The 25,353-nt window shown below is 36.4% G+C and overlaps 2 protein-coding genes across 3 annotated transcripts; both read right to left on the bottom strand.

The window, feature by feature from the left end:
- Positions 1-363: 363 nt before the first annotated feature.
- On the bottom strand, positions 364-3,784 carry LOC108484820 (G-type lectin S-receptor-like serine/threonine-protein kinase RKS1). The gene is given in 8 exon segments (XM_053029515.1): positions 364-765; positions 852-1,002; positions 1,089-1,326; positions 1,420-1,630; positions 1,713-1,906; positions 1,994-2,119; positions 2,457-3,545; positions 3,548-3,784. Coding segments are annotated over 8 exon segments (2,505 nt in total). The 5' UTR covers positions 3,741-3,784; the 3' UTR covers positions 364-462.
- Positions 3,785-5,406: 1,622 nt separating this feature from the next.
- On the bottom strand, positions 5,407-9,202 carry LOC108486701 (G-type lectin S-receptor-like serine/threonine-protein kinase At1g11410). Of its 2 annotated transcripts, none has more exons than XM_017790887.2 (7): positions 7,680-9,202; positions 7,256-7,381; positions 6,895-7,097; positions 6,593-6,803; positions 6,230-6,467; positions 5,989-6,139; positions 5,407-5,906 (listed from the first exon to the last, which is right to left on the bottom strand). In XM_017790887.2, exons 1-7 carry the CDS (start codon positions 8,959-8,961, stop codon positions 5,604-5,606), a joined length of 2,514 nt encoding a protein of 837 aa, XP_017646376.1. In that variant the 5' UTR covers positions 8,962-9,202; the 3' UTR covers positions 5,407-5,603. The 2 variants fall into 2 exon arrangements, with proteins under 2 accessions (XP_017646376.1, XP_017646377.1); XM_017790888.2 differs by having other exon boundaries at positions 6,895-7,094.
- Positions 9,203-25,353: the final 16,151 nt, after the last annotated feature.

Genomic DNA, 25,353 nt, shown 5'->3' with positions numbered 1-25,353 from the left:
TGATATTGTAGGAATTAACAAAAAAATATTATTTATTATAATATTATATTGACAGTTGAATAATTTTTTTATCTTTTTATTAAATTTACAAATTTAATATTCATATTCTAAAATATTTATTTCAAAACTCAAATATATTACACTAAGTTCAAACTTAAAATAAATAAATTAACCAAATCTCAAGTCTAAAATAAAAAGAAATTAAACTTAATACTCAAATACAGTTTGTAAAATTTTAAGCCCAATTCAAAATGTAATTTAATAAAATAAGATTTTATTAAAATATTAAATTTTTAATAATATTTTATGTTTTACTAATTATAATAATAAACATCTATTTTAATATACTAAATTACACATAACTATTAATAATGTATATTTTATTATAATCTATAACATAATAATAATTATAAAATATATTATTTCATTATATAATACTGCATAAAACATTGTATTTTATCTCTACCGAGCTTCAATCATGGTGACTGTCACTTCATTTATAGACTTAGTTCCTCCACTAATTGATATCTCGTCGCTTTTGTGAATTTGCTTCGCTATAAATGCAGGTTGTTCTGGCGATGGAAGAGTCGTTTCGTTACTCAACATAAAAACAACTGCCAACATTGTTGGTCTATTTGTTGCACATTCTTGAACGCACAATAGCCCAATTTGAATGCACTTCAAAATATCATCTGTAGAATATGAATCAGCTAATGATGAGTCAACAACTTCCATGGCTTTGTCTTCTTTCCATAACTCCCAAACCTGAAATAACGTTGTTTGGATAATCATTTGAATGTTTTAATTGTTAACACTTTTTACAGAATTGTACTAAAAATTTTGTTACTTACATGTCCAACCATATTCAACGACGGACTATTGGGAAAATAACTGCTGTTCTTTTTTCCAGTGATGATCTCTAACAGCAAGACGCCAAAGCTATATACATCGGATTTCATTGAAAAGTGTCCATGCATTGCATATTCAGGCGACATGTAACCACTAAAATCATACAACAAAAATGAAATGTAAGAACAAGTTTGAAACCTATAGCAGTTTTCTCCAAACTTAGCATACCGAATTCTTACTATGTTCCAACTACACGTCTGGTATCCCCTTCCATTTGGTCTCCTCCAAATATTCTAGCCATGCCGAAATCAGAAATTTTCGGATTCATTGCATCATCTAGTAATACATTGCTCGCTTTCAAATCCCTATGAATGACTCTTAACCTGGAATCATGGTGGAGATACAACATTCCTCGGGCAATCCCACAGATAATTTCCAAACGCTTTTTCCAATCCAATAGTGATCTTTTTGAGTCATCTAAAATCAAAAGTCAAATTTTAAAAGGAATCATGCATAACTTAAAACAAAAGTTGTTAGCATAAGGAATCAACAATTTGAAAGAAGACATACCGAAAATGATAAAATCTAAGCTTTTATTTGGTAAAAATTCATAGATTAACATCTTCTCTTCACCCTCAACGCAACATCCTAGTATCCTTACGAGATTCCTATGCTGAAGTTTTGCAATTAGCACAATTTCATTCTTAAACTCTTGTAGTCCCTGACTTGAGGAATTTGATAGTCTTTTCACTGCTATTTCTTTTCCATTTAAGAGCACTCCCTGCAAATACAAAGAATTTTCCTTCAAGTACAGATAAGGAGTTTTATTGCACGTCCACATGTTTTTTTTAGAGAAAAACTACCTTGTAGACATGGCCAAAGCCACCTTGCCCAAGTTTATTATCAGAAGAGAAATTATTAGTGGTAGCAGCTATGGTGCCCAAATCAAAATAGGGTAAATCTCCATTTCTTCTGCTCTCATCAATCTCTTTTTCACCTAAAGAGTCTTTGAATGAGGTAAAGCTAAAGATATTTTTGCTTTTTCTTGCTCTTCCTGCTGTCAATTCAATTGCAAATTATATCCTATGGCAACGATTAAAATTTGAATAAAAAAAAGCTAGTACAGAAAAAGTGTGAGACACACCTCTTCTTTGCCTTCTTAGAAAGCAACGCGAAAGGGCCATTAGTATGAGAAACACTACAGGCAAAGAAACTATTATAATCGCAAGCACTCCCCTATTGTGAAGTAGACCTTTCTTTGTATACCGAGCTAACATGTTGCACATATGATTGCATACGAAAGAAATCAATTAAAAATTAGAACACAGAAAAAAAAAAAACACCACGAGAGTAAATAAAAATCTTTTAAAGAGATCAATACTTTTATTTAGGATTAAAATGAAATATGGTCAAAGTTGATACTCATATAATTAATTAATAGGTGTCAAGTTATGTATAACTAAGTTATGCACTATAAATATATCAATTATATAGTTATATTTTAAAATCAGCATAAATAAATGAATGTAATTATCCTAATAATAACTCTTACTTTTTCTTTCTAAGGTGCACCTAAAAATAACCCATTCATTATATTTAGTGCTTACCTATCTCATTTTTATCCACTCGTATGTATAGGTCTTGTCCCGTATAGGTATATTTCCTCGCATCCATCAAATCTCCATGCCAAGTCAAGCAGCCAATCCCTCTTCCAGTCTCTGAGTTTGCACTAGCATAAGCCATGCAAGAACAATTTCTCAAGCACTTTTCCTTGCATTGTTTCAATCCTATACTCATGTTTACAACTGCCGCAGAAGTGTCAGGCACCTTCGCATGTGGAAACTTGACGAACCCTTCTCCATTTCCACACATGGAGATACCTCGCTTCCTCACGCATCCTCCTGTCCAATCTCCTATGAACCATCCTTCGGGTGATTTGGGTTGGAATCCTGGGAAACATGTACATTCGAAAGCACCTGCGAGATAAGGGTTACAGTAACCATTTGGCCCACAATGCCCGTAAAAATCACACAGTTCCGTTGGAGCCGAATAAAAAACAATCCAACGTTGCGCTTCATTGTTCCATGATTCTCTTTGCAAAACTCCTGTTTCCTTCGCTAGCGTTCTTGATATGATGGAGCTATTTCTCACATCTGAAGAGAACGATACTTCATAACCAGTGTTGACAAATGTATCTTTAAATATGAAGTTCTGTGTCATTTGAGGTATACCACTCCATCTTTGTCCGGTCCAAGGTCCGCTTCGCCACCATGGAGTCGAACCCTTGTACAAAAACATCTGAGGAGACCCGTTTGGGTTCATCCTGAAGGAATAGTTCCCAACCCCTGGATCATCTGTAGACTTCCAAGACGTATATATTAGGTTCAGACCGGTTCTAAGATTCAACCCAATCTTTTGAAATGAAAGCCAATTATTTGTTGGATGGTCAAAACTCTGCCACAGTACCGCCTTTGTGGTATCATTGCGAATCAAAACAAGATTTCCCGAATCCAAAACTTGAGCAATACAATTGCTAGTGCCTGCGAGGGAAATGTTTGTGGACCAGACAGGAAGTGTTTGGTTTGTTTGGAACAGGACAAGATTTCCTCGACGGTCGATAGAGAAGACCCTTGAAGTATCATTAATGGGATTCTCTCTGTTAGCCACCCAAACAACGGTCTTCCCGGATGTTGATAATACCAGATGCCAACATATCGATTACTAGAACTGCCAGGGCTGAAAAATCCTAGTGCAAAAATATTGCCACTAGAGACCATCACTTCATCGTTATCTTTAATGAAGTGATGTTGCGTTATGGTGTCTGAAGAAAAGGATAAGTGAGAAAGAAAGAAAATAAGCAGTATTTTGAGAAGCCATAAAACAGGATTCATCACCGCTTCAGTACATGCTTCGGGTGTTCCGGAACAATGATATATATTGAATTGCTGAAGAGAGCAGTTGGGATCTCAGTGTCGCATTGAAAAGTGGATGGTCCCATTACGTTAATTACTGGGGATTTTCAATGAGTGGTGTTAATCTCTTAAGCATTTATTTCCGTTTGGCTCAACCGTTGAGAGATTACCGAGTCAAGGCAAGTCAATATCTAAACTCCGTCTTACAAATGTTCTGTTCTGAAAATTTAATACGCGTAGGTGGTTGACGATTATTTTATCTTCCATAATTAGATTTTAGAAACATTCAATTTCAATCTTGTTAATTGGTATGTGAAAACAATTATAGCCACCATTTTCCCCTCCTACTTGAAAATTTAATATTTTCTCTTGCAATATTAGGGATATCTAATGAGTTCAACCATCAAGCATCAAAAGTCTTTCAATTTCTACTCGATTTGGGTCAAATGACTTTGAAAATTTTAATAGTGATTTAACTATTGTTTTCTCCTGCATGTTTATGAGTCAAGTCAATTTCTTTTTTTTTCAAAATATTATTATTTTGATTATTTTTTAGAATGTATTGTAGGTTATTTTGATTATTGGTGAAAAATGTATATGTACCGGGACAAAATTAAGAATGATATAATATAAATGAATGCTAGTTAAAGAATTAAATAAAATATAACAAGCGGCGATGATCTAAATAAATAAAGTGAATTATATTTGAGTATTTGAGTCTTAATGAAGAACTGATAAGTAAGAAGAATTAAATTTTTATTAGTTGTTTAAAATGTGTAAGTAATAAGACTTTGTGAAAAACTTAAATTTATTTATTGATAGGATTACATCATTGTACCAAATTTGAAGATTGTAAAGTTATTGATCTATATTAGCTTATGTTAATGCATTGGAATGTACATAAAAGCTTAGGATAGTTGAGGTGTTTCTAATTACATTGGCCTATGTTCTCATGTGTTACTTGAAATCATGATGGAATTTTCTACTTAGTTAAGACTTGATTTTTTAATTGGCATAACCATGTTTATGGGATGAGTTTATGCTTGAATGAAGTTTAAAATAGTTTTAAAATAATTTGAAACTCATGAATATAATATGATAATGTTTGGGATGATTTAAAAGTATTTTTTAACTAATTTTGAGGTTCTCTGTATTAAGTCCTAAAACTTAGCCGTATTGAGACTTGCAAGTCAATAGCGAAAAAGTTATAATAAGTCAAGTCTCAAGATTTGCAAGTAAATAGCTAAAGGACAATAATAAGTAGGCTAAATTTCAAGCCTTGCCCAGATGCAACTTGTGTTTTTAATCAGTTTAAATCCCAAGACTCCATTTAATGTTTTGAGTATATCCAAACTTGAGAAATGATTTGAAATTATTTTTAAAATTTGATGAAACTTTGTAAATGTTGAAAATTGGTTTAAACATTTTATTAAGATGTGAAATTGATGTTTTGTAAAAAATATATATATCACTTACCTATGTGGATTATGATGAGACCAGATACAATTAAAGCAAATATTGCATCCAAGCTTACACTAAGACATCGAGATATTTCTAAAGATTAGATCATCATGCGATGATGTCCCGAGCTAGATCAGCATATAAATTGTCATAACTCTAACATATAAACTTAAACCAATGAAGGTTCTTGCAAATGATAGTTTTCCTTGCTTTTAGTTGTCTACTTTAAATTTTCTTTTTTACAGAGGACAATAACTTTATTACGAGATAATTACATATGTAGTTTCCAGCAGTATACATCCTAGCCAAAAGTAGTTACATTAACTTTAAACAAAGTTCGATAATTAAAAAAAGAAAAGAAAAACAGAGATGGCTGAAGTTCTAGCGAGCTTGAACCATAGAGAGGGTCACATCATTTGTAGATTCAGTTCCTTCACTATTCAATATCTCGTCGCCTTTGTGACTTGTCTTTACTGTAAATGCAGGTTGTTTTGGAGATGGAAGAGCTGTTTCGTTGCTCAACATAAACACAACTGTAGACATCATTGGTCGATCTGTTGCATGTTCTTGTACACACAATAGCCCGATCTGAATGCATTTCAAAAATTCATTGGCACTATACGAATCACCGAATACCGAGTCAATTATTTCAATCTCTCTGTCTTCTTTCCATAACTCCCAAACCTGAAAAAAGGTTGAATCATTATTTGAGTGGAAAATTTTGAGTTAATTGCTCATAAATTGTGCTTTAAATTTGGTTACTTACATATCCAACCAGACTTGAATAGGGACTATCAGGAAAATAACTGCTGTTCTTTTTTCCGGTGATAATCTCTAACAACAGGACTCCAAAGCTATAAACATCGGATTTTATGGAGAAGTGCCCATGCATTGCATACTCCGGTGACATGTAACCACTAAATTCATATAACAAAAGGGAAACTGTAAGAACTCGTTTGTAACCAGTAGCAGAAGTTTTATCCAACCTTTGCATATAGAATGCTTACTATGTTCCAACAACACGTTTAGTATCTCCTTCAATCTCATCTCTTCCAAATATTCTGGCCATGCCAAAATCTGAAATTTTCGGATTCATTGCAGCATCTAGTAACACATTGCTTGCCTTCAGATCTCTATGAATGATTCTTAACCTTGAATCCTGGTGAAGATACAAGATCCCGCGAGCAATCCCACAAATTATTTCTATACGCTTTTTCCAATCCAACATTGAACTTTTTGATTCATCTGGATCCAAAATCAGTTTTGAAAAGGAATCATTGCATAACTTAAAATTGCAGTATTTGGCTTAAGTATTCAATGATTTAAAAGTGATGTTTCCAATAGCATATGAGAAAGAAAGAAAGACGTACTGAAAACGATAGAGTCTAAGCTTTTATTTGGTAAAAATTCATAGATTAACATCTTCTCTTCACCCTGAATGCAACATCCCAGCATCTTTACCAGATTCCTATGCTGAAGCTTTGCAATTAGCACAATTTCATTCTTAAACTCTTCTACTCCCTGACCTGAGTGCTTTGATAATCTTTTCACTGCTATTTCTTTTCCATTGATGAGCACACCCTACAAATACAAAGAAAATTCCATTCAGGAATGGACTAATAGGAGTTCCATTGCAGGTCGACGTGTGTATAATTATTTGCTAAGAGATTACCTTGTAAACAGCACCAAAGCCACCTTGTCCAAGTTTGTTATCAGATGAGAAATTATTGGTGGCTTTAGCTATGGTGCTGAAAGCAAAGAAGGGTAAATCTCCATTTCTTCTACTCTCATCGATGTCCTTTTCACCTACTGAATCTTCGAACAACGATGAACTTGTCAAACTGAACGCATTTTTCCTTTTTCTTCTTCTTTCTGCTGTTAAACACAATAAATATCATGATTAAACCAATTTCTAGTCTCCACTCTCTACAAAGGCAAGTGGTCTATTTAGTAGCGAAAATCTTATTGGCATGATTAAGACGTGAAAAATAAACGGTTTTAACAAATAAAAACAGTGGAAAAGATGTACGTACCTCTTCTGAGTCTTCTCACCAAGCAACGCAACAAGGCGACAAGAATAAGAAACAATACAGCAGCAGAAACTATGGTAACTGCAAGCACCCCCTTCTTTCGAAAGAGGCCCTTCTTTGTAAACCGAGCTAACAAGTGGGGATATGATTAGTTTTTTATATATTAATGTAAATGGAAGAAACCAGTTTATTCTGAAGGTAATTCTTGTATCCACTCATAAATTTTTACCATTAATTAAACAAGCATGGCCTAACCATAGTTATACAGTTCTTACGAGTGTTTTGACACAAACAAGGCCACGTAGCGTAAAACATTTTGGCCCAGATGTGGGGAAACGTTTAATAGGGAAAAGAAGGACCAGAGATATTTTAAGAGTAGATGTTGGACGCAAACAGAGAATTGAATTTGAATGTGTAGGGCAGGTACCTAGTTCACTGGCATCCACACGTATGTATAGATCTTGTCCCGCATCTGCATATGTTCTAGCATCAATCAAATCCCCGTGCCAAGTCAAGCAGCCAATCCCTCCGTTGATCTCCGCGTATGCACTAGCATAAGCCACGCACGAACAATTTCTCAAGCACTCGTTCTCGCATTGTTTCAATCCCATACTCATGTCTATATGTGCCGCCGAAGTGTCTGGCACCTTCAGACGTGGCACCTTGACGAACCCTTCCCCTTTTTGGCACGTGGAGATACCAGGTTTCCTCACGCATCCTCCTGCCCCGTCTCTTATAAACCATGCTTCGGATGACTTGGGTTTAAAGCCTGGGAAACACGTGCACTCGAAATCATCCGGGTGATCGGGGTTGCAGTAACCATTCGGCCCACAATGCCCGTAAAAATCACACTGATCCTTTGGGGCCGACCAGAACCCAATCCAATGTCGCGCTTGGTTGTTCCATGTGAACCTTTGTTGAATCCCTGTTTCGTTCGTTATCATTCTTGTGATGAAAGAGGCCTTCTTCACCCCATACGTGATCGATACTTCATCTGGAGTGTTGACAAAAGAAACATTAAATATGTAGTTGGTTGTCATTTCAGGTACACCACTCCATCTTTGCCCGGTCCATGACCCGGTTCGCCACCAAGGGGCGGAACCCTTGTACAAATACAGTTGAGGGAAGCCGCTCCGGTTGATCCGGTAGGAATAGTTTCCAATCCCAGGATCATCGGGAGACTTCCAAGACGTCAAGACTCGATCCACACCTGTTCTGAAACTCCACCCAAGTTTCATAAACGGAAGCATACTGTTTGTAGGATAATCAAAACTCTCCCACAGTACCGCCCTTCTGGTATCATTTTGAAGCAAAACAAGGTTTCCCGAATCCAAAATTAGAGCAATGGAATTCCTAGTGCCTGTGATGGACACGTTTGTAGACCAGACAGGAAGTGTTTGGTTTCTCTGGAACAGTGCAAGATTTCCTTGGCTATCGATTCTGAGGATCCCTGAGTTATCTTTAATGGGACTCTCCCTGTTGGCCACCCAAACAACTGTTTTCTCTGGAATCTGATGATACCAGATGCCAACATATCGATTCCTTGAACTGCCAGGGCTGAAAAATCCTAGAGCGAAAATCTTGCCACTAGAAACTATGACTTGATTATCTTTGATGAAGTGATCTAGTGTTATGGTGTCGGTAGAAATGGAGAGATGGGTAAGAAACAAAAGAAGCAGCACGCTAATAAGCCATTTAACAGGATCCATCACTGGTTCGGTCTATGATTAATGTGTTCAGACAGAAGAAAGATATATATATATTATAAATTGATGGAGTATATATTATAAATTGATGGAGTAGTTGGGATCTCATTAATAAGTGGAACCCCTAAATCTGACGGACTATGTCAAGCATTGGTGTGACAATGCCACCTTTTATACTTTTCAAAATCGAAGAAATAGAAAGGTGAAAAGTTTATCGCTGGAAATTTGTTGTCGGTTTGCTTGTCATGCCAGTTCTGTGATCTTTAAAGTTGTGAAAATGGCTAGCACTTCCCAAATTTCAACCTTGGTGGAGGAATTAGTTCCACCCAAACAGCAATCATTGCTCTAAACATTTGCACCAGACGTTTTGGCTTTTAACTCACACCAATGCATGCCTTTACGCATAGGAAATCTAAGCACCAAAAGTCGTAATCCTTCATTTGGCTATAAGAAAGCTTTGGACCACCAAATTTAATGAAACGAAAATGAAATTAGCAGCCGTATGGCTGAGTTTTGATAGCAGCTTTTTTTGCTTATCATGAGCACTAATCTGGCTGTCCCAGATGATATTTTATTATTTTACGCTGAAAACTGATTGTAACCTTTGGTGGGTAAAAGGATGAAAATTATGTTTTCTAAAAGACATTAAATCATAGGTGAAGTGTGAAAATGCTTACGTAACAATGTTCATCAATTTCCAATTTGGTCATTAGATATTTGATTTATTTTACATAATGATTCTTAATTGTTCATTTAAATATTTTACGTAAAAATATTAAAATATAAAATATAAAAACCCAACATGTGGCCACCTTTTGATTTAATTACAAATTTTAGGAACTAATAATTTTATAATTTATTTCAAATTAAAAAAATTCAAACAAATAACTGATATTATTAGATAAAAGGTAAAACTAATAGTGCAATTGAAAAAAAAATAGTATTTGTTCATTATTTAGGACTTACAAAAATTTTATTTTTAAAATTTAAATTTGATAGTGTAATTTTAGATAAAAATAAAAAAGATAGTTTTAAAATTAGAAATGGAATTTGTATTTTTATTTTATGATAAAAATTTTATTTAAAAATTTATATAATTTTACAAAATTAAAATAAAATATTAATATATTTAAAATAAAATACTTACCAACAATTCTTTGGCTAGCTTAGAATGTCTATCTCTATATGTTCCGGCAAAAATAAAAAATAGTAGGTTGCATGGTAGTCCTCCCAAAGAGATTTGGTTGTAAGAGAAGCCATTTTCTATATATTTCTTCTTCTTTTTTTCCACTACTAACTAAATGATGTTTGTAAAATTTGTAGTGCAGATGCACCTTAGAATTTCAAATGATACAAAAAGCCCTTGCGGGCAAAGAAACCTCTGGTGAGATATCCCACTTTACATTTTTCTGGGCTAAATTTGATTAATTTGCTTTTTTTTTAATATGGTCTTTAGGTCGGTTTTAAAATTAATTAAAGAAATAGGTCGGTTTTAGGAGAGAGAATATGAAAACGTACCCAATTACACATATGATAGAAGAGCTCGTCCAGTTGGACGCGCTTTCCCTCAATGATAAAATACAACAGCTTTTTGATCGTTACCGCGTCAAATATTAAAAAAATTTTAAAATCTCCCAACTGTAATTTTTTCTTTAACATATAAATAGCCCTCCAAATTTCATTTTTTTCATTCACATCATTCTCTCAAACTCTCTGAACTCTCTCAAGCTTTTTATTCAATATTTATTTATATTTTCATTTAAAAATATTATTATTTTTAATTATATTGTTTTTTATTCATTCGGATTAATTTCTCGAAAATGGATACATCTCTAATCCGCTTCGACGACAACCATATTTACTCCACCCAATTACCAATGGTAAGACGAAATTTAAAATTTCATTTTTTTTTAATTATGCTAATAAATTTTTGATAAGTCTAAATATTCTTTTTATGTTATAAGTAGGCAGACGGTCGTGTGCTAGAGCCTTCGATCCTTAAAATTCGTGGGTACCTGCAAGAGGCTGGATTCCTGCATGCGTCTTGTATGCAAGGGGATTGCAAACTTGATCTCACACTAATCAGCGTGTTGGTAGAAAGATGGAGGCCTGAAACACACACTTTCCACCTTCCATGAGGCGAGTGTACAATCACACTCGAGGACTAGCATTACAACTCGGTTTGCCGGTGGATGAGCTAGTCATCACGGGATTAGCGATGGTTCGGGGGAAAGTGGACCTCTACATGGGAATGTTGGGGAAGGCCACAAACTGATTCAAAGGTGGTCAGATATCGATCAATTGGTTGGAGACAACTTTCAATAAGCTTGCCAACAACGCAACGGAGGAGTTCATACAACAATATGTAACACCCTTAAACCGTCTTCGTCACCGGATTGAGGTCACGAGGTATTACAATAACTTGTTTAACATTTAAATCTACTTACAAAAAAAATATTCAATTGAATTTACAAATTATCAAATCAAAATCCATTCACATTAAACATAAATTTACGGGCCTTAAATCGGGCTTACAGGGCCCTAAAAATAGATTGAAAACATTCTAAGGTCAATTCGAAACAAAATAGAAAAGTTAAGAAAAAGTTGAATACTTTGAAAACAGGGAACACAAGGCTGTGTGACCAAGCCATGTGTCACAGCCTAGACCGTGTGTCATAGCTCAGACAATGTGTCACAACCTAGACCGTGTGGACATTTGAAGTCCAGACACACGACAATGTAACACCCTTAACTCGCGTTCGACGCCAACACGGGTACGAGGCATTACCATTCACAAATCACATATATACATACAAGTCAGATTATACGAGCCCGTTAAAACTTAAAACTTTTTCAAAATTTTTCTAAAACTTCTTATCTTGGGCCTACAAGGCCCAAAACACCTCTTGTAAGCTATTCGGGACCAACTCGGGTCCTTTAACCCACACTAGGAAAATGACTTTTGAACCAGGGCACACGCCCGTGTGGAACTTGAACATGGTCGTACTGATAGCCCGTGTGACATGCACGGCCTAAGCACCTAGGGACACGCCTGTGTCCTATACCCGTGTAGATTTATTTTTCAAGTCGAACCTATAAGGGATTTCACACGGCTTGGCACACGCCCGTGCATGGCCTGTGTCTCTCACACGGCCTCGACACGCCTGTGTCTCAGCCCGTGTTCGAAAACCTTGACATTCTGTTTCTGACGTCAGCAATCCTTAAGGGTCACACTGCCAAGGCACACGCCAGTGTGCTAAGCCATGCCCTTCACACAGCTGAGACACATAGTCGTGTCTCTGCCCGTGTGTTTACTACCATGCATACTGACTTGTAATTTTTACGTGCAGGGGACACATGATTAGACAACACACCCATGGGGTTGGCCGTGTGTCACACACGGCCTAGACACACATCCGTGTGTCTACCCGTGTGGACAATATGAGGCTATCTACTAAGCCTTTTTCCACGCTGAAACACAATCTAATGCCAACCAACATATCAAAATCTAACTTAATATGATTTCTCGACCAAACAACCATAGCTAAGGCTTATATACATTTCATGTACTCAAACATGCCAACAATTTCACATTCATAAAAGACTATCTAGCATTCATATAATAACTTTCAATATTACCCATTTTTCATGGCCTTATACAAAATGAATCAAATGCTAAGGTAAGCCATCACATTTGGCCAATTAATAATGAAAAAACTCAAAAGTTTAAGTTTCTATACATGCCATATTCAAAATGATAAATCTAATTATACCGAGTGCTTCAGCTGATACTGTGATCGATGCCTCTGACGTCTGTTGATCCCCTAGCTAGTTAGGCGACACTATAAGAAAATGGTAAAGAGAGAGAGTAAGCATAAAGCTTAGTAAGTTGCATGCAAATAAATATAACAACAACTTTACCATTCATCATCATGCTTATAATACAAAAGTAGGCATAAGCATAACTTACTCGTCACTAACCAATATAATTCACATAACATATATATTGAGCTCACGTCTCATACTTTTCAAATAGGTACCTGTACCACTCACAACATGGTTATACTTCTCTCGTTTAGCTAAAACTATAACTCTCACCGTTGAACCATTTGGAAAACTATCAGATATTCACTAAGCCTCAAACATAGGGTATAAGGCCGATGCCATGTCCCAGACATGGTCTTACATTGGCTCATCCATCAAGTTTATGCCATGTCCTAGACATGGTCTTACACTGACTATTGAAATCGAGGCCGACGCCATGTCCCATACATGGTCTTACACTGGCTCTCATAATGTGGCCGATGCATGTCCCAAACATCTCTTACACTAGCACACAAATAACTCCAATGTCATGGCATGAATATCTGATTTATTTCTTGTGGTTCAAACGGGAGTTCTACTATCTCAATATTCAACATACATAATCATTTCCACAAACAAGCAATTTATGCTATATCAATTCAAACACATATAATAACAATGTAGTTGTATTGTTTACACACAACTTACCTTGAATTACAAAATGTAGACGACTACTTCGGCTTAGTCCACATGCATTGTTTTTCCCCGGTCTAGGACGACTAGTTCGGCTTAGTCCACATGCATTGTTTTTCCCCGGTCTAGGCCTGAATTTTGTAATTCTTGATCTATAATGATAAAAATTCACACATTTAATCATTTTATTAATCTAGATATTCGACAATTTAATCATTTTACAGAATGACCATTTTACCCCTAGGTCCAAAAATCGATTTTTATCGAACTTCTTCATATCTTAAGCCCAACCGAACCCTTTTTACTCTTATAGCAACCCAAAATTTCCATTATTTCACAACATTACTATCTATTTTGCAAACTTTACAAAATGGTCCTATTAGGGTTTTTCATGAGAAGTCCCTTCACAAAAGTTATTTATTTCACAATCATGATTCATTTTCTTCCATAAAATTTCAAAAAATAACATGAACACTCTCATGGTAAAACCCTAAAATTTCAATCATTTTGCAACATAGCCCCCTTTTTAGAAAGCTCATGCTACAAGGATATCAAAAGTACAAAAATATTCAAGAAAAGCCCTCAAAGTCACTTACTTGCAAAGGCTTTAAGTTTCTGAAAATTTTTGCAAGCTTTCATGACCATTTTCTTGGAGGAAAATCAGTAGAGAAGAAGGAGCAAAATAAAAAGATGATAGCCTTTTTCTTAGGTTTTATTTTAATCAATTTAGGCTACCTAACTTTGACTTTCTCATCCCTTTTGTCCCTATGGCCAGCCACCACTACTTTAAGGGTCTATTTTCCCTTTAAAGACCCCCAATTTTGGTCCTCTAGCTATTTGACACCCTTAGCTATCAAAATAGGACTTTTGCACTTTATGCGATTTAGTCATTTTTCACAATTAAACATAAAATCGCTAAAATTAATTCACCAAAATTTTCATACTCTCATATAATCATGCCACAACACATAAAATAATATCAAAAATAATTTCTCCACCCTCAGATCAGTGGTCCCGAAACCACTGTTCCAACTGGGCCCAAAATAGGGCCGTTACAGGCAGTGTCCCAACCAGTGTGTCCACCCATGTGTATATTCAAATTAAGGTCACACAGTTGTGCCACAAAACATATTCCTGGCTGTGTTCGAAACTGTTTTGATACACAGGGCTGTGTGCTAGACCGTGTGTACCTTGTACCTAAAATCATTAAGACACAGCCGGGTGTGTAAGTTGTGTACGTCACACGGCTATGTGATAGCTCGTGTCTCAGGTCGTGTGTACTCCTGAATTTGCTTCCTAAACAAGGCATAAATCACACCTATCTTAGGTAACAAAAGCATAAACATCGATGTAAACATCACCAAAAATACTTCCCAAACAAGAAAAACAAGACAATTTCCTACAATTTATGTGCCTAACCAATATGTCATTCAAAGGTACCTCAAACAAAGTTTAACATTTCATAACAAAGTGAATAACATATGACATAATCCACTCATTCATACTCAGTTAAACTTTAACCAAATAGCCAAATATAACCAATCTCACCAAGTTGCCATATACAAAACATTTACCAATTCACACCAACATTTATACACATTCAAAAGAGTCAAGTTCATAACCATTTACAAGCTTTTGTTTCAAGACAAAACATAACTCAAAAGTTTATATGACATTCTATGAAAGTAACCATATATCAGAAAACCATTACTCAAATATCATTATCCTCGATACATGCCAAGACATACAAAAAGAAATACATCACCAACATTGAGTTTGAGATTGATGTTGGATGCTGAGTCAACAATCGAAATAAATACCTAACCTGCACACAAAGGAATGATCAACTATAGATTAATTTAAATAGCTACATAAGAGTTTGATACTCCATCAATTCTCATATCTAATATATTTATATTTGTTGTTACCACATAGTCCACAATAAGTCCTCTTGACATTTCATATGCAAATTCAATCCATCTTTTCATTTACTAACTATCATAAAGGGATTAGGCAAACATTTTCAATATTAACCAACCTATTATTAGCACCTAGTGCTCAATAGATTAACTGTAATAGAGTTTTGCGCCCAGCGCTAGTGGATAACCAACAATAGTTGTACCTTGCACTAGTCGAATAATCGACAAATAATTACACCCAATGCTAGTCGAATAACTGAAAATATCAATTACACCCTTGCAAGTCCATAATATCATTTTACATAATTCAATATCACATTCACCTCAATTAACTACTAATTATATATTGATTAATTCCATAATGCCACATTTCATATATATAATTATATAATCTTATCAATATCCGTTCAATAGAAATTATCCAATTACACAATTAAGAACATAGTTCAATAATAAATAGCAATTATCTAATTAAATTAAATAAATTACGTTTGAGTTCTAGGACTGCGAACTTACCAAAATACGACAAATGATAAGGATCAGAGATAGCTACTTGGTGACTTTTTCCTTTCCACGATTGATACCTGATCTATTATTTTCAATTGAAGCTTGCAACAATTTTAGCCCTAATGTCGAAAGTTCTATCTTCTCCCTTAAATATTCAGTTTGCATGAAGAATAAAAAAAAGGGATTTTCATTTCATTTCATTTCCCCACTAACTATGTTTTGTTATTAATAATGTTTTCATATTATAAATGTAACACCCCTAACCCGTAACTTTCATCGAAATAGGTTAAGAGGCATTACTGGACTTGTAACTCAATAAAGAACAATCATTTATCTAAAATCATCTCATTTCAGTAAATATTATTCATCCACATTTAATTTGTACTCAAATTGAGCATACAAAGTTCTATCATGCATTCGGGAGTAAATCGATAATATATGAAAAATTTAGAAACTTAGAAAAATTTCAACATTTCAAGTATCACACGCCCGTGTGAACAGGCTGTGTGCCTCACACGGTTAATAGACACGCTCGTGTCTTAGACCGTGTGGAAACAGGGCATACATACTGACTTGTGTCACACAATCGAGGACACACCCGTGTGCCAGGCCGTGTGAAAACTGGAGAGGATACTGACTTGGGTTACACAGCTGTAACACCCCTAACTCGTGACCGTCGCCGGTGTCGGACACGAGGGGTTAACGGCCAAATCCTCTCAAGGTACCAACCAATTTGACATTACCAGTCAGGCTGGAAAACTGCGTCACCGTCGCCTTAAAAATCATATCTCGAGTTTCAAAACTCAGAAACTGGTTTCGTAAATTTTCCCTGAATTTAGACTCATATACCCATCCATGGATTTATTTCTAGAATTTTTGGTCGGGCCAATTGGTACAGTTTATTAGTTAAAGTCACCCATGTTACAGGGATCGACTGCTCTGACCTTCGCGCGTTACAACTTGAATATCTCTCTGTACAGGGCTTTAATACTGGTACCGTTTGTTTCTAATGAAACTAGACTCAAAATGGAATCTGTACATATAAGGCATGACTCCTAATTCTTTCTGGATAATTTATGGTAAATTTTCAAAGTCGCGAAAGGGGACCCAGAAACCGTTCTGGCCCTGTCTCACGAGAACTTTAATAATTCTCAGTATACTGCTCATATGGTCGTTTCGTTTCGTCCATATAAAATAGATTCATCAAGGTTCAATTTCATAATTTACTCACTATTTAATTCTACTTCTACTATTTTTAGTGATTTTTCAATCTCATCTCACTGCTGCTGTCCGCAACAGTTACTGCAGTAGACTATGCCAATTTCATGAATCTTTCCTTGGCCTTAATCATCCATCATACATGACACAAATTATGGCCACCTTATCAAAATTAGAGTTTCTAAGACTCGTGGCTATAGGTTCTAGCATCCCACTCGACGACCACATAGGCCATTTTCACATGGCTTAAAGTTTACAACCCACAATTCGACAAAATATAATAGCCTATACATGCCAAATGTTCTTTAACAACGAAAACAATACCACAAGATTTCAGCCGGTGTGATGACTTCAACAACGGTCCCGATCACGCAAACAATACGAGTCCAAGAGACCTAAAATGGGTGACAAGAAAAACACTGAGTGAGTTTACAACTCAAGAAGTCATAAGCATTCATCAATCCAATCGATAAAGTTACTACAACATGTACAACAAACGAGGCTAGGTACTCATCCATATCGAATCTATACCATAGTACCTCGGACCTTTCGGTCCAATCTCGTACCAAGTCATACATCCACATTTCATATTCTACACAACAAGATAATCAAGCATTTTTACACATTAACTCATTTTCCAGCACAACCATACAATTTCAATCATCACATAGATTTAAGGCTTACCAAATTCAACCCCAAGCATGAACGTATTCTCTATTCGTCATGAGCTCGAGGTACTTACCCGATCCGCTGTCCATACTCAATTCAATGGAGACACACCTCCATATATATAGAGTACGCACACACAGTGCTTACCACTCGATTTCGCACACTTAGTGCCACGCAATTTAAGCCCGCACACACAAGTGCCATACCCTTCGAGCTCGCACACCCAAAGTCAGTATTTTTCCAGCTTGCACACATAGTGTCATATTTTTCCAGCATGCACACTTAGTGCCTTATATCTCCAGCACGCACACTTAGTGCCATATATTTCCAGCACGCACACTTAGTGCCAATCTCGTCACCATACACACGTATTGCCCGCACACATAGTGCCGAAAGCAAACTTTCTACACATTCCACTATTTCTTTTACATTCAACAATTATCCTCACTCCATACACATACAATTTCATTTATACATATATAGCATTCCATTAAACACAATTGCATAGATTTTCCAATCATTTAAGCAATATCAAACATATGTGCTTAATGACTTACTTTGTTTGGGGTAGAACGGTTCCAAATCGGCTACTCGTTTGCTTTCTCCTTTCCTTTGTCCAATCTAGTTCCCCTTTGCTCTTGAGCTAAATCAAACAATTTACCTCTCCATCAAACACAAACATACGGCATTCACATGCATTATTATGGTTATTGGCGAATACTTAACACAACTAAGCTGAAAATTTACTCAATCTCATCTTAATTTATTGCTACTTATTTATCAAAGTTTCCAATACAAGGTATTTAACACCTATGCCCATTTATACCCCATATGGCGAATGCTTCATTCCTTACCCAATTAACCATCCAACAATTTTTCAGCCTCATTACCACCCTTTTCATGTCTAATTGTTTAAATACTCTCAAGCTCATTCACAAGTACTATTATACATCTCATTAAGCATTAATCATTTTGCAACATAAATTCTATAGCATGGCGAATACTCATGCACACACACATAACAACAAGAACTCAATGGCACAAAATTTCCTTTTGTTAAACATTCGAACTCACTCATCTCCATGCTTTCATCACAACAACATCAAAACACTTACCAAGGAAGACAACATGCATGGCGAAATTTAACTCACCTAACAACTTAGTTTCGATTTGAGATTCAAGGAAAATTTTGAACCAATCCTCCAAATCATGCATGCATTTTCAAGAGTGGCATAAAACATACCTTCTTGTATCAAAACACCTTAGTCTAGTAAGCTCCCATGGCTGATTTTCTCAAGCTTTTCCCCCTTTCTTCTTAGTATATTCGGCCAAGCAAGGAGAAAATGAGAGAATGAACACTTTTTTTTCTTTTGTTTTCATCATATCCTATTTTTTTCAATTTCATTTCTTTATTCTTTCAAGCATAATCCATTAGCTAAACATGTTTGAAACATGTTTTCCTTGCCCATCACTCTTGACATGGCGGCCACTACCCTTAGGAATGGGCTATTTGACATGCAAGTCCATTTATTTTACTTCATCCTTTTATTAATCTCCTAAAATTAGCCACATCTATTTAAATCCTTTCACATGAGTCCTTTTCTTTCAATTCACAATCAAATTAACTAAATCAAAGAATTCAAAATTCACACATGCATTTTCACATATTCTAGACAATAAATATTACGTTCGAACATGTCGGTGACTCGGTTTAGCGGTCCCGAAACCACTTCCCGACTATGGTCAATTTTGGGATGTCACAACAGCCAACCACACGCCCGTGTGTCTAGCCCGTATGCCCTTCGAAATGGCCACACACGCCCCTGTATCAGGCCATGCCAAAACTGTAGGGTATACTGGCTTAATTTGAAAGGGTACCCTAGGGGACACACAACCATGCAGCATGATCGTGTGTCACACACGGATGAGACACACACCCGTGTCTCTGCCCATGTGGACAAAAATAGGCTATTTGTAAAGCCATTTTGCCACCCTATAAACACAAGCATTCATAAGCATAGATAAACACATTTTTACAACTCAATAGGTAGCCAAGATAACCATTTCAATACACATTATTTACTATATCAAAACCTAACAATTACATGCCCAAATACCTATTCAACATCATGCATAATCAATTTTTTGTAACACCCCTTACTCGAGTCCGTGGCCGGAATTGGGCACAAGGCATTACCTGACTTAATCACATGCATCAATCATTTTCGAGTCATGAAAACTAGGTCAAACTTAAAACTTTTCTCTTTTAGTCTAAAAGTTCTTAATATGGGCCAATGAAGCCCAAATCTTGTTTTGGAAATAACCCGGGATTAATCCCAACATCTTTGAAAACTTTGAAAAATGCTACTTGAAGTAGGGCAAACTCTCGTGTGGAAGTGCAACACGCCCGTGTGGCCATTATGACATGGCCGTGCTAAAGGCCTGTATGGTTCACACGACCTAAGCACAAAGGGACACACTCATGCCTCGAGCCCGTGTGAATTAGATTCCAAATTCAAACCTACAGGGGTTTTCACATGGCCTGACACACGTCCGTGTCCATGGACCGTGTCCCTCACACGGCCATGACACCCCCGTGTCCTAGCCCGTGTCTAAAAACTTTGACATTCTGTTTATGACTTCAGCAACAATTTAGGGGCACACGGCCAAGGCACACGCCCGTGGCCAGAGGCTGTGTCCTCCACACGGCTGAGACACATGGCTGTGTCTCTGCTCTGTGTTTACTACCATGCATACTGACTTGCAAATTTCAGGTGTAGGGGACACACGGTTGAACAACACGCCCATGGGGCTAACCGTGTGTCACATACGGCCTAGACACATGCCAGTGTGTCTACCATTGTGGACGATATAAGGCTATCTACCAAGCCCCTTGCCACCTTAAAACACAATCTATCATACCCAAGTCTATCACAACATTATTTTTCAACCAAGCAACCATAACTAAGGCCTATATGCATTTCATACATATACGACCATGCCAACAATTTTCACATTTATAAAAGACTTTTTTGCATTCGTAAAACAACTTTCAATATTAGCCATTATTCATGGCCTTATACAAAATGAGTCAAGTGCAAAAACAAGCCAACATATTTGGCCCCAAAACAATGCGACACTAAAATAAGACAAAAGTTCCTATACATGCCATAATCAAAATAAAAGAACTAACTGTACCCAGCGCTTCAGATGATAGTGTGATTTGTTTTTTCGACGTATGCAATGATCCTCGAGCTACTTTGGCGGCACTATAAGAAAATGGAAAGGAAAAGGGGTAAGCATAAAGCTTAGTAAGTTGCATGAAAATAAACATCAACTAATTATCATACAACAATATGCTCATAACATTTCATAGCCTGTCCAGAATACAATGAATAGACATAAATACAACTTACTAATCACCATCGAATATGATTCATGTAACACCCCGTACCCGAGTCCGTTACCGGAGTCGAACACAAGGTACACACAAACTTGACTTAATCATTTTCACAGTCCATTTAAAATTTTCGGACATAAGTCGGTTATTGCGTCACCGTCGCCTTAAAAATCATATCTTGAGTTTCAAAGCTCGAAAATCAGTTTCGTAATTTTTCCTGAAATTAGACTCATATGTCCATCACAAATTTTTTCTAGAATTTTGGTCGGGCCAATTAGTACTGATTTATTAGTTAAAGTCTCCCATTACGGGGATCGACTACACTGACCTTCGTGCATTACGACTTGGATATCTCCTGCATGGATTCAATATCGATGCCGTTTGTTTCTATAGAAACTAGACTCAAAGAGAAATCTATATATGGTATGACTCCTAATTATCTCTGGTTAATTTACAATGAATTTCCAAAGTCGGACAGGGATCCAGAAACCGTTCCTACTGTTTCACGAGAACTTTAATATGTCTTAACATATAACTCATATGACCGCTTGTTTCTTCCATATGAAAGTAGATTCATCAAGGTTCATTTACATAATTTATTCACTATTTAATTCCATTCCTACTATTTTAGTGATTTTTCACATCCACATCACTTCATTGTCAAGATCTGTTTTCAAGGTAACCTTTACCTACTTCATAATTTCCTTGATTCAACTAGCCCTTTTAGCATACATGGCACAAGGAATGATCATGATTAACCATTCCAATGGCTAATCGTATCCAAACATTTCCATACCTCTTAATGAACAACATACAAAATGATTATGATACCATGCCAAAGTGTATATAAGCCATTTTCGCATGGCTATCCAAATTTATACAAAATCAAAGGGGTCTATGACCAACAAACGAAAGAGTAGTCCTATACATGCCATTTCAAAGTTCAACCAAAATTTGTACCAAAAAGGCGGCTTTGATAGTGTGGATGACTTCGACTTCGATGATCCCGAATCCGATAGCTAACGAGCAAAATCTATAAAACAGAGAGCCAAAGCAATGGGGTAAGCATTTTAATGCTTAGTAAGTCTCAAGTAATGAAATCAGCTTTGACTAAGGTATTACATTCACATAACTAAATGGATCACTTTAGTAATACACATTCTCATAATCATACTTACTTCACACTTCATCAACATATACACACACAAGGTATCAACCTATCTAAGAGCCGAAAGTTCGTTAGTCGATCGAACGAACACTATTTCAAACGAATCGACTTTTCCGATGCACATGTAAACATACCTTATCGTATGGGTTTTTCGAGCGATTAATTGAATTTATTACAGACCAAAACGCTCACCTTCAACCGAGATTCTTCGAATTTAGCGGATATAACCACAAGCACAATTGCCTTGGTCTTAACCGGATTTGGTAACTTGCACAAATGCCTTGGTCTTAGCGGATATAACAACTTCATACGAATGCCTTGGTCTTAGCCGGATATAATCACTAGCATAAATGCCTTGGGACTTAGCCGGATATAATCACTAGCATAAATGCCTTGGGACTTAGCCGGGTATCATTCAAATACTCATGTACACATATATCAATAATCACGACACATCCATATTTCATTCTCGTTACTAAGGCTCAAACACAAAACATTTATCAAACCTTTCCAATTTAAACTCGATAGCCACACACAAAGAGCATGATTTCAATTGACTTTATAACTTAGTCCCTACGCACATTCTATTGTCCGCCATAATATGACAAATCATTTCAATATAATTCAAGTAGGGTCATTACTCAAGACTTACCTCGGACGTGGCGAACGATTTCGACGGCTATTCGATCACTTTTCCTTCCCTTATCCAACGGTGGTCCTCTAAGCTCTTGAGCTAATTCACACAAATTTAACTTATTAAAACCTCATTATGCTAGCTTATGGCGAATATGACAAGGAGTTTAAATGGTCATATGGCCACCCTTTAGCTCGAATACACAATGGTCATGCACATTTTAATTACATCAAGCAATTCAATACAATTCATTCAAACATCAAAGAGAAGCTCAAGGTACTTAGCCCATATATCCATTAGACATTAGAGTCACATGTGTACGAAATCACGAATCGAATTCAACATACTAGCTAATATTTCTCCCTTAGCCGAATTTCTAAGTCAAGCTAAAGCCATCAATAGGCTACCTAAGGCCGAATATACACATCAACATATGTATTCGTTCATGTGGCCGAACATACACATCTATGTTGAGGCCGATTTCAACACTTGATACATTCTACAAGTATGGTCGCTTGTATCGACTAAACACCATTTTGTTTCAAGTTTAAAACTAGGCTAATACGCACATATACACTAGTAAATCAAACACTAACATTTGTACTTCACCTTACTAGCACTTCTCATTCAAATAACATGAACAACGACCATAGTTTTCTTTTATTTCCTACCATGGCGAATGCCATACAACACCATACCATGCATCATTACAAGATTTACTTTTAGCATGCAAATGACATCCACAAATCCACCTTAGCGAACATTATCTCCATGACATAGTGAAGATTTGAACCATGGGCTAGTTAGAACTCAAGCTAACTACTAAAACATGCTTGAATCTCATGGCACAACATCAAACTTACCTTAACTTAGATGCAAATATGGCGAATATCTTCAACTTTTCTCCTTTCAAACCGCCAAGAAGAACCAAAGGATGAAGCTTTTCTTTTCTCTTTGTATTTTCTTCCTAGTTTTGGCTCAAAGAAAGGATGAACAATTTTTTTCTTTCTTTTCCTTCAACTCACGGCAATGGGGGGGGGATGACACACCTTCTCTCCTTTTTTTTCATTTCTTTATTCCTCACCTTAGTTTAATTTTTTCTCCCATATTGCACCAACAAAACATGTCTATGACATGTTTTGCCCATCCTCCTTGTCATGGCCGCCACCACTTATAAAAGAGGGTATTTGACATGCAAGACCATTGTTTTGCATGCATGCTTTAATTAGTCATCTCACATTTCCCTATCCTACTTTCAAAGTTTACTACTAGGTCCTTTTTAGTGAAATTCACATTTATAACCCTAAATCAAATCATCAAAAATGTCACACACGAATTAACACATATCATAGGCATCGAAATGAATATTAAATTATTTTTGTGCCTCAGTTTTGTGGTCCCGAAACCACATTCTGACTAGGGTCGTTTTAAGGTCACACAACTCTCCCCACTTAAGAAATTTTCGTCCCGAAAATCTTACCGTAAATAGGTTTGGGTATCGCTCTTTCATAGAGTTCTCGGGTTCCCAGGTAGCTTCTTCTATCCCGTGTTTGAGCCATAACACTTTCACTAGCGGAACCCTTTTGTTTCGCAACTCCTTCACTTCACGAGCTAGGATACGAATCGGTTCTTCTTCATAACTCATATCGGCTTGTATTTCAACCTCTGATGGACTAATTACGTGCGACGGATCAGATCTATAGCGTCGAAGCATCGAAACATGAAAGACGTCGTGAATCTTTTCAAGTTCAGGGGGCAAAATCAAACGATACGCATCGGACCGACTTCGTTCGGATATCTCATATGGCCCGATGAACCTCGGGCTCAATTTGCCTTTACGGCCAAATCGAGTATCTTTTCCAAGGCGAAACTTTAAGAAACACTTTATCTCCCACCGATACTCAACGTCTTTTCGTTTCAGATCTGCGTCGACTTCGACGATCGGAGGCTATTTTGATTTTCACGGATTACTTTTACTTTCATTCAAGATCTTTAATCAAATCCACTCGAAAATTTTGCTCTCACCGAGCTCGGTCCAAAACAATGGTGTACGGTATTTACGCCGTACAAGGCCTCGTAAGGCGCCATCTTAATACTTGATTGAAAACTATTGTTGTAAGCGAATTCAATCAAAGGTAAATACCGTTCCCATGAACCATGAACTCGAGGATGCAACATCTCAACATATCCTCAAGTATCTGAATTATCCGCTCGGATTGACCATCGGTTTGGGGTGAAAGGCGGTCTTTGAAATGCAACTTGGTACCCAAAGCTTCTTGCAATTTCTTCCAAAATCACGAGGTGAATCTCGAATCTCTATCCGACACAATGTAAATCGGTACCCGTGTAATCTCACAACGAGAAACGTACAATTCAGCTAGTT

Source organism: Gossypium arboreum, chromosome 6, assembly GCF_025698485.1.
Source record: "Gossypium arboreum isolate Shixiya-1 chromosome 6, ASM2569848v2, whole genome shotgun sequence".
Taxonomy (NCBI): Eukaryota; Viridiplantae; Streptophyta; class Magnoliopsida; order Malvales; family Malvaceae; genus Gossypium; species Gossypium arboreum.
This window is presented reverse-complemented; position numbering and strand designations above follow the sequence as displayed.